This window comes from Paroedura picta, chromosome 1, assembly GCF_049243985.1.
Source record: "Paroedura picta isolate Pp20150507F chromosome 1, Ppicta_v3.0, whole genome shotgun sequence".
NCBI classification, from domain to species: domain Eukaryota; kingdom Metazoa; phylum Chordata; class Lepidosauria; order Squamata; family Gekkonidae; genus Paroedura; species Paroedura picta.
In genome coordinates, this window is record NC_135369.1 from 106,205,675 (window position 1) to 106,216,435 (window position 10,761).

At 45.8% G+C, this 10,761-nt stretch overlaps 1 protein-coding gene across 3 annotated transcripts in view; it reads left to right on the forward strand.

Annotated features, from left to right (window-relative positions):
- TXLNB (taxilin beta) overlaps nt 1-10,480 on the forward strand; it is a 42,411-nt gene extending 31,931 nt beyond the window's left edge. For all 3 annotated transcript variants that reach the window (XM_077351225.1, XM_077351226.1, XM_077351229.1), the window contains 3 exons: nt 6,697-6,789; nt 8,563-8,658; nt 9,163-10,480. In XM_077351225.1, coding sequence (XP_077207340.1) covers nt 6,697-6,789; nt 8,563-8,658; nt 9,163-9,741 — 768 coding nt within the window. In that variant the 3' untranslated portion in view covers nt 9,742-10,480. The remainder of the gene's footprint in view (nt 1-6,696; nt 6,790-8,562; nt 8,659-9,162) is intronic.
- Nucleotides 10,481-10,761: the final 281 nt, after the last annotated feature.

The following is a 10,761-nucleotide window of genomic DNA, read 5'->3' on the forward strand; positions in this document are numbered from 1 at the left end:
AAGTTGAATTCTGTGATCTGCATGACTGCAGCTATGCAGTAAATTAGCATTCCTGCCTCATTCTCTGGCAACTTCTTCTTCAGCAACCCCACCTTCAACCCTTCCCACCCCCCAGCCAGCCATCTTACATATAAGTGCTTGCCAGGCTAGCAAGCTGAACATAGAATTCCTGTACAGTGTTATGCAAGTTTCATATACAAAGGGCTTATAAGATTAGAGCAAAATACAACATTGTGAATCTTAATCCCAGGGAGGCAGTAATAGGTGGAGTGACTAGAAAAAGCACTCACAGAGAAGCCAAAGGAAGAAGGGGCAAGAGAGGAAACAAGGCAAGAGTGCCTGTAAGAGGAAATGGGGGGGGGGAGAAGATAAATAGGGAGCAGAAAAACAGACCGTGGAGATAAGTATTACTAGAAAGTACAAAATATGAGTCAAATGTAGATAGAAGAAAACAGGATGAGTATAAAAAGGAAAGGCAACAGGGTAAGAAGGCAACAGCGAAAGAAGCAACAACCATTGACAAATAACCCAAGAAAAGGCTTTCTGAATTGTTTGTACACACAGAAAGCCATGTTTACCTTCAAGGGGAACAAGAAATGCACTCTGGAGACAATCCCTTTTTTAGAGACTTGAGTCAGTTTGCCTCTATTAAATAAGCAAATATAAAGCCACAATTCTCCCTAGAAGCTAAAAATGTCCATATTGAAGCTATTTTACTTTGGTCACACTATGAGAAGACAAGACTCACTGGAAAAGACAATAATGCTAGGAAAAGCCAAGGGCAACAAGACAAGAGAAAGATCCAAGATAAGATGGACTGATTCAGTCAAGGAAATCATGGTCTTCAGTCTGCAAGAGACGAGCAAGGCTGTCAATGATAGGGCATCTTGGAGGTCATTATTTCCTAGGGTTGTCATAAGTTGAAAGCAACTTGATGGCACTTAACTTACATGCTACCAGTGTTGAATGGCTCAGAAAACCCACCCAAACCCATTTGAGCAGAAGGAACGTGGGTGTACGTGAATACGTACAATTCTTACAGCATACCACTCTAAAACCCCTGGTCATCATCTGAATAAACTAGATATATGAACTTGAAGCTTAGAAGAGCAACAATATTCCTGGAACATAGAGGAATGATAATTGTGAACTAGGTTCAGCGGAGTTGGGAGGGGTGGACTGGGGGGGCAGAGAGAACCCCTGGGACAGACGTGATCTCGCCCCTGCAGTGTGGCCTTACCTTTCCAGCTGCTAGAATAGGAGTGGGGGGTAGGGGGGTAGGGGGGTGACATAGATAGTGGGGTTGGGAGGGCTAGGGGGGTTAGTGCAGTTGGGAGAAGGAGGGACTTAGCACAGGAGTTAGGGTTAGCATCCTCTCTTGAGGGGGTACATGGAGAAGGAGGGTCGGCTGGGAGGGGGGGCAGATTCTGGGGCCAGGATTCCAACAATCATTGGCCAGGGGCACTATGGCTGGGGGAGGAGGTTGGACAAGAGAAGGGGTGGGAGCACTGGTGTCTGGTATAGCAGTGGTCCCCAACCTTTTTATCACCGGGGGCCACTCAACGTCGGGGACCACTCACCGGGGACCACTCAACACCTTTTACTGAGGCCCGGTGGGGGGGTAGTTTACCCTTCTACTCTCAACCACTGCCCTAGAGCTCTCTGATTGCTATGGTAATGTTTAAACATCCCTTCAAAATAAGATACAGACACGCCACAACAATGAAGTGTGTTGTAAAGGGCTGGGGGGATCAAGTAAAGGGCCGGGGGGGGGGAAGAAGGCGTCCTTCGGGGCCCACCTCCAATTAGTTGAAGGACCACATGTGGTCGGCGACCCACATGTTGAGGATCGCTACGGTATAGGACCCAGCTGTGGAGACACGGCCGGCACTCTGGGTGTGCTCGATCCCCTTCTAACCTCCGTCCCATCCCCAGAGATGTGAGGGTGGAGGCTAAGGAGAGTCCAATCTTGGTCTTGTGCAATGCAATGCAAGGTTGATTAAGAACAAGACCTCCATCCTGCAGCATTTTTCGCAGAGTCGAAAGCTGACCTTAGGTGAGGGAAGGTGAGTTGGTGTCCTTGAAAGAACTAGCCCCACCAGGTTGCTTGGTCCTACACCAGTTTCAGACCCACAAGAGGGGAGGGGGAGTGGCAATTCTGGTCCAGGAGGCTTTCGCCTACAGGGCTCTCCCGGTGCCGGAAATCGGTGGAGTGGAGTGGAGTGCATCGGCATTGGGTGGGACTCGGTCAAGAGCTTGGTCATCTGGTATACCATCCATCCAGCGCGCTGCCAGATGCCCTACCCCGCATTGCAGTTCCCTAGGCTTTTAATCCTGGGCGACTTCAATGTCCACGCGGATGCACTCTCTTCAGGACTTGGTTGGGACTTGGTGTCATCCATGGCAACACTAGGGCTCTCGCAATTTGTTACCAGGCTCACTCATCACGCCGGCCACACGGTTGACTTGATTTTCGGTGCCGGGATAGAGGTGGATCTGGACCCAGCTTTGGCTGTGCTGTGGTCAGACCACTATGCCCTGTGAGCCCGGCTCAGGATACCACCCCCTCCCCAGTTGGGTGGTGGGCTGCCTGTGGAGACTCATAGATCCAATTGGTTTCTGGAATGCTCTGCGGGACCCAATGCCTCCTGACGCCTAACTGGCAGTGTTCATAGAGGACTGGCAGTCCCGCCTGACGGCCGCTATAGATAAGATCGCCCCTAAGCGTCCTCTCTGCCCTCGACTCAAATGGGCCCCCTGGTATTAGGGGGTCCTCCGGGAGAAGAAAAGGGAGGTGAGACGACTAGAGCGAGTGTGGCAGAAGACTCGCAACAAAACTGCAAGAACATCTTATTGCACGCTTATGATGGCGTATGAGATGGTGGTGAAACTGGCAAAGCGGGAGTTCTTCGCCACGGAAATCGTGTCCACAAGCTCTCACCCGGCCCAATTAGTTAGGGTAGTTAGGTCCCTTACGGCCCTTCAGGGGCACCAAAATATTAGTCAACTGGAACTCGGCTGTGAGGCATTAGCGAGCTATTTTGTGGATAAAGTTTTGTTGCTCCGCCGTGACCTTCCCACCACAATTAATACAGTAAATGAACTGGAGGACTGTTGGCCGCCTTTGGTAGTGAGGTTTGTTGGTTTCAGACGGCTCTCTTCTTCCAAAGTGGACAAGGGTTGGTCAGGGTGACCACTTGCCCCCTTGATCCCTGTCCCTCTTGGCTCCTGTAGGGGAGCGGGGAGAGGATAGGAGGCCAACTCAGGGACATTATTAACTTCTCCCTGATTTCTGGGGAGTTCCCTGAGTGGCTGAAGGAGGCGGTGGTTCGTCCTCTCCTGAAAAAACCAATGCTGGATCCGCAAGACCCTGCCAACTACCACCCGAAACGCATTTAGCATTCCTGGGTAGAGTGGTGGAAAGGGCCGTGGCAGGGGTTGAGACGGTGTCGGTTGCCCTGCTGGATGATCTCCGTTGCCAGCTGGATAGAGGCAGGTCAGCCATCCTCTTAACTCTGTAGGCTGCTTTTGACTTCGTGGACCATGAGTTACTGGTCCTCCGCCTAGCACGAGGATACAGGGCATAGCCTTGCGCTGGATACATTCCTTCCTCTAGAACCAGACCAAGAGGGTTCCGGCGGGGGATGAGTTCTCACGCCCCTATAGACTCCCTTGTGGGGTCCCCACAGGGCGCAGTTCTCTCCTCCACATTATTCAACATCTTCATGTGCCCTCTGGCCCAGCTGGTGCAGGGTTTTGGGCTGGGTTGCCATCAGTATGCTGATGACACCCAGCTCTATCTCCTTATGGATGGATGCCCGGACTCTCCCCCGGAACCATTTGCCAGATGTTTGGAAGCGGTGACAGAATGGTTCGAGCAGAGTCACCTGAAACTCAACCCCTCCAAGACGGAGGTCCTGTGGCTAAGAGGTAGGGGGCGGGACCAGGAAGCGTGCTTACCCAGCCTGGCAGGGGCGCCACTTAACATCGCGTCCCAGGCCAGGAATTTTGGTGTGACCATTGATGCCTCTCTGACTATGGCAGCACAGGTCAAGAAAGTAGCCAAACGTTTTTCCATCTCCGCCAAGCCCGACTACTGGCGCCCTACCTATCCCCCAAACACTTGGCCACAGTGATCCATGCAATGATCGCCTCCAGATTAGATTTCTGTAACTCACTCTACGCGGGCCTACCCTTCTCCTTGATCTGGAGAGTCAGCTAGTGCAAAAGGCAGCTGCTAGGGGCCTCACTGGTACACCTTGGAGGGCCCACATCCAGCCTGTCCTGAGGCAGCTGCATTGGCTGCCAATTGCTGCCTGGATCTAGTTCAAGGTTTTGGTTTTAACCTTCAAGGCTTTACATGAGCTGGGACCCACATACCTGAGGGACTGCCTATAGCCCTATGCCCCCCATAGGGCTCTGCGCTCTGCGGGTGAGTATCTACTGGTGATTCCCGGCCCTAGGGAAGCGTTCCTAGCCTTTTCGGTCCTGGCCCCTACCTGGTGGAATGAGCTCCCGGGTGAGTTGCGGGCCCTGTGGGATCTTTCAGCGTTCCGCAGGGCCTGCAAAATGGAACTCTTCTGCCAGGTCTATGGCTGGGGTCGGCGAGGTATATCTACTGCCCCCGCCCCAGGCTCTTGAAACATCGTTGGACCTCCTTCTCGACACACACACTCCTTAGTAATAGGGGGTAGGAAGGGGATTTTCTTTTTCTGCCATGTTGTAATAGGAATTTTAATGGGGTTTTTAAGACATTGTGACATGCCACAAGCCGCTTAGGGAGTGGCGGGAAATAAATTGAAATAAATAAATAAACAAACAAACAAACAAATAAATAAATAGTGGCAGGAGAGAACACAATAGCAGAAACTACTACTATACGTGAACACACAGTCTATAATAAAAAAATAAAAAGTTACTTGCAAAATCACTTCATACATAAAGATAAGGCAGGAAAATATACACCCACATAACATACATGTCTTATTTGCAGTCCTCGAGCTACAGGGCAGAGGTGGTGAGGTAGACCCACACACACACTCCCCAGTGAATGCAAGAAAACAGCATACAACCAGCTGAATTGAAAATGGCCAGAATTTATTGATCACAGCAGACATAAGATCCTTGGTGCAGAATGGAGCAAATGGATCCAGGCATCAGCTGACCCACCTGCCCACTAATGATTCCCTGTTAGGGGAAGGGCTGGGATGGTAGATGCCAGATTCCACTTGGGCAGAACCCACTGTATGGTCTTCCCTGCCTCGACAGCTCCAGAGCAGGGCATGTCCCCTGTATCTCATCCCAAAATCTCTTAAAGGTATCCCCAAATATGGGGAAAATGGGCACACAGATTGCCTTTTCCTCAGAACTGGATCCAGCCCCATACTGTTACCACCCGATGCAGTTCTAGCAAAACAGAGGCAATAAAATATTAATTCAAACATAGAATCATAGAATAGAATCATAGAACCATAGAGTTGGAAGGGGCCATACAGGCCATCTAGTCCAAACCCCTGCTCAACGCAGGATCAGCCCAAAGCATCCTAAAGCAAACATTAAACATAACACCCAGTGAAACACTTTTGCAATACTGAAAGCAAAAGGGAAGTGATTGGCTGAAGCCCAGGGGGCATGGCAGCCCTTTTTATCCCAACTGGGTGTACCAGAGGAAAAACCCCTCTGTGAGGTCTACCAGCTTGGATCCCACCCCCCACCCATCAGCCTCCCTGGCCTTTAGCCAGTCACACTGCCATGCCCCAAATGAGCCATATCACCTCTCCTCTTGTCCCATGGGCCCACAAATAAAGCCCAACATAAGTCGGGGGCCCCAGCATACAATTACAAACAAAAAGAGCAGTCAAAAATCCCTCATCCCTGACTGTACTGCAGCCCCCACTGCTTCATCTGCATTCAGTTTGAACAAGCAGTGGTCATTTTTAGATTAGGAAAGCATTCCACTTGAAACATTAACTTTACCAAACACGCATGGATACTTAAGTTGCAGGGACTTCAAACAATAATTTATATGGGAACTTTGCAACCTCATAGTTTTGTAGAAATGTTTCCTCAAAGCAGTGGGTTGTAGAGTTTTGGGATTTTCCACAGAAAATAAATTGGCCAAAAGAGAATCTGAAGGTGTTGTGGGGGATCAATCAGACTTGCAGCATCTTCAAAATCAAAACCAGGTCTCTAACTCAATGGTTTTACATTCTGTAGTTTGATCAGAATACACAATTCAAAACTGGTTGTTCTTCACCACATTTAAGTTGGATGCAACCAGTAAAGATCATTCTCAGGCACAGTAATAAGAAAATACTGGGGGGGGGGGGGGGAGAGACAGCATCCGCTTCCTTGGCTATATAATCACCTATGGTAAAATCAAACACTCTTAGACCTACAACCCACAAATGCAAAGCAGCTTAAGTTCTCACAAGCCACTTCTCTGGTTTTGACCTTACTTCACTCCATATAAAGACTTTATAACCATTATCTGACTCATGTTATTTCTGTTTTGATTGTTCAGTTTGACAAAGACGAAAATTATTCTGTAGGGCTAAAACTGTGCAGTTACGGTATTTTCATCTGACACAATAAAAGGAATTATTTGAAGGGTTTTGTGATTATATTTATCATGAAACCATCCTGGGATCTCTGAAACTGATCTGATAATTTTACCCCCCCCCCCTGTGAATTTAGCTTACTCTCTATTCTGAGCGGTTTGAGGAATTTCAGAAAACCCTGACAAAAAGTAACGAAGTGTTTGCCAGCTTCAAGCAGGAGATGGATAAAGTAAGTTGCACACCACTTCCCTAAAACCCCTTTTGAATGCTGATATTTGGGGAAAAGGTAGAATGCAGTACTTCCTTCAGCTTCCTTTGCCTTCATTTTTATCAAGAATGTTTTGCATGCTTTGGAGAATCAGATAAAAATTAGTTACTATTTCTCCGCAATGTTCAAAACCAAACCCCAGGAAAGCATATGTTGATGTTCACTTCCCCTTTCGCTTGATCCTTCATTTTTAGCAACAAAACAGAGGCAAGAGCCTATGGTGAAGGCATTTCTTGCATGCTCAAGTGGGGGCTGAGATGGAGCTGAGGCAACGTAGAGCTGGCTTTCCAAATGGACAGATATAGCATACGGTTTGAACCATTTTAGAACTACACCTCTTCCCCTTCTTATGTGCAGGAAGATAGATTGTATGTTTGAATTTTATTCTGTATAAATAAATGAAGTCAGTATAATACCACTCAAAACCTTCCCATTTCTATGCCAGTGTTGGAATGAGTCCAACAATCTTTAGTCAAGTAACAAGAAAAGTAATGCATTTTGCAGAAAAGTAACTGCTTTTGCAGTTTCCACAAAGTAGTAATTTATGTAGTATAAAATGAACATAAATTGCCATTGTATTCAAGGCTTGTGCCCAACAGCATGCATAAGGACAGTAGGAATTGACTGACCCACCCTAAGCAGAGTTGCACTCTTCTAAGTCCCTTGAGGTCAATGGCATGGAAGGGTTTAAGGCTGCTTAGGAAGGCACAGCTAGGGTTACAAACAATGCATGTGAACTTGGATGTGATTCATTTTGCCATTATTGTCATATTGTCATTATTGTCTAAGAAAGCAGAATTCCTGGAGCAACCACTAAAGATCCTTTGAAACTTCTTCCTAGAATGTGTTTCATTTGGAGGATGCAAAGGGGTTGGAGAAACAGACTATGAACAGGATTGTGACATCTTTGTAGGACATGAGCTCCCTGGAACAAGTCCAGGAACAAGCAGGAACAATACTCTGGAGATGCCGCCACAGAACTCATAAATGGTCCTGTGCTGAAGTAGCATAATGGCCAATGTGGCCTTGCTATCTCTCTATTCAACAGGTCCTGCACATACAGGGCCCATGCATTGCATTTTGAGCAGGGGATCCCTGTAGGAATGCCAGCAAGGAATCTGTTACTCCACAGCCTGTGTATTTTACAACTTGCAGAGTGGCACAGTTCTATGGCAAACACTGATCCTATATTGAAACTCATGTGGTCCACTACAGCTGCTATGGCTGTAATGAGCTGATGGATCAATCGGCAAGCAGTCATTACATACAGATTACTAATGTAGAATAGAGCCAATTAATCAGAAGAAGGGACCCATATGGTAAAGTGTTCATTCCTGGTGCTACCATCTGGGCACAGTTCGTAATTCATGTAGTGCACTCATCTTTCCATACTATACCTATATTCAGCTATCATGTGCTTGATTATTAATATCTTTTCACTGTAGCTACTGGATACAGTCAGTTATGTGGTGTTCCCATATAAGACCCATTAAAATATGACGTGGGCTTCTCAAGAGCTATTAAAGATATAATTCCCCTCTTCCAAAAAGTTTTGGGGAAGATTTTTGCTTCTGACAAATGCAAGTCTTGACAACCCATGGTGTTAGCATGACAATGCGGAAGTGACAACCATGCCCACTTCCTGAAGCATTAAGGAAAACAAGCGGAAGTGCTTGTGTGACTCCAGAGAATGTCTGACATTCCTGCGATGAGCTGTGCATTTTCTTTCTCTAGATGACAAAGAAGATGAAAAAGTTGGAAAAGGATACAGCCACATGGAAATCCAGGTTTGAGAATTGCAATAAAGCTTTATTGGACATGATTGAAGAGGTGAGAAACAAGTTGTTGAACATTTTGTTATTGAAATTAATTAACCCAATTGAAATTAATTAACCCAAAGGATGCAGCCCAAGAACTTTTCATGTTATTAATAGAGGATTATGAAGCTGTCCAAAGTATGCATGATACCCTCCACCACACTTTAGCCATCTTTTTGTCTACACAATTGGTGATTGAAGAGTAATAAAATTATCAGGGGATAGTCTCAACCTCTATGTTCTGTTGTGGCCTTCCAGAGGAACTGGTTGGTGACTGTGAGAGACAGAATGCTGAACTAGACAGACTACCGGTCTGATCGAGCAGGATTCTTCTCTAAAGCTCTTAAGAAGAAATGTATACTAGCCAGTAGGGGTCAAACCAGTGGTGTGATGTCACTTGTAAAGCAGTTTAGAATTATTGTTTGTGTAATTGAGAGAGAAAGGTAATGTGCCTTTAGCCTATCAGCTCTATTTATTATCTTGATAGAACTCAAATGTGTTCATTTCTTTACAACAGAAATCCATGAGGGCTAAGGAATATGAGTGTTTTGTGGCAAAAATTCAGAGGCTAGAGAACCTCTGTAGAGCACTGCAGGAGGAAAGGAATGTACTGTACAAAAAAATAAAAGAAGCACAATTTCCTGGGGAGAAAAGGGAAGAAGAGGATGAGGAAGAAGACCAGACAATAGAGGAGAACAGCCTAGGAAATGAGGCTGGTCCAAGCTCTTCTGTTACAGACCAGGCTGATGAATTGTCGGATGCTAATAAGATTGCCCTGAAGGATTTGGCTGTTACTAATGAGAATGCCTTGAAAGATCTGGCTACAGCTTTTGTAGTGACCCATCATATGGAAATGCCCCTCACAGACACCAATCAAGAAGCCAGTGAAGAATCACATGACCTACAAGCATGCAGCCCACTCTGTTTCCCTGAGCCAGCATTACCATCTCCCATGCACCAAGACACAGGAACTCCTGTGGAGGCAATGGAACCTGTCCCAAAATCTGAACAACAAGAAGGAAAAACTGAAATGCAACCAGTTCAAAAGTACCCAGAGCTTCAGTTGCTTGATGCTGACATGGAAGGGGTTGATTAGTGTAACGTGTAGAGGAAACTTTCTTTCTTCAATTTCATCCTGTCAATTTTCTCCTCCAGTTACTTTTACAAAAGAAATTATGGGGCTGGAAACCATTCAGAGACTTGCCCTTAAGGACTATGAGAGTCATCTTGCTAATATACCATCAAGTTGAATTAGGAGCAATGGCCTTGAAGTTTGCCTCATCTAATCAAGACAAAGTGCTTTCCTGAAGAAGAGCAAAAGGCAGGATCTTCCTCACTCTACCATCAGCCTTCTGCATTGATAAAGCAGGAAACCCTAAAAACCCCTTGTCATTCAGTATTCTCTGACAGAACTCCATCAGGTTTTGAATATTTGTCTGGATTCATGTAAGACAATGCCATTTGAAATATGAAAAGTAGCATGTGTTTAGGAGAGTGGGGTGGAGGAAATAAAAGGGGACAAACAATAATGTAGAGGTCCAAATCAATAATAAAGTAAAAGCAAGCACCAAGATGTTCAAACTACTGCCTACATGCATACTGCCAACATTATTGCTTCCAGCTGAGCTATAATTGTCAAGCAACTTTGTCCTAAGCAGTTCCAATACCCTGAGTAGCCCTGAGATACTTATAGCTTGGCTCGACTAAATTCAGTAATCCCTTGTTCACAGGGAAGACTGTTTGTTTGGTGTAGGTGATCCCTTGCTTGTTGGTTTCTGAGAGTGTTATACAAAAATAAACAAAATAATATTGTCCAATAAAAACTTGTACTGATACATGAGCATGCAGACTTATATTCTTCTAGTTCCATTGACTTCAGTGGACCTCAAAAGGTATAATTCCATTTAGGATTGCCCCAGGACATGAATTATGTTAATAGACAACATGGGAAGTCAACTGCATTTCAGAGAAAAGTCTGATTACTGTGTAGTTCTTACTGGGGTTGGAAGTGCACATATATGCAAGTTAAATTAACAAAATTTAACTGTTGCTCAGCAATAATGTGTTAGATCATAGGTCTGGATCCTCATTCATAACATTTTAATATATGAAATGC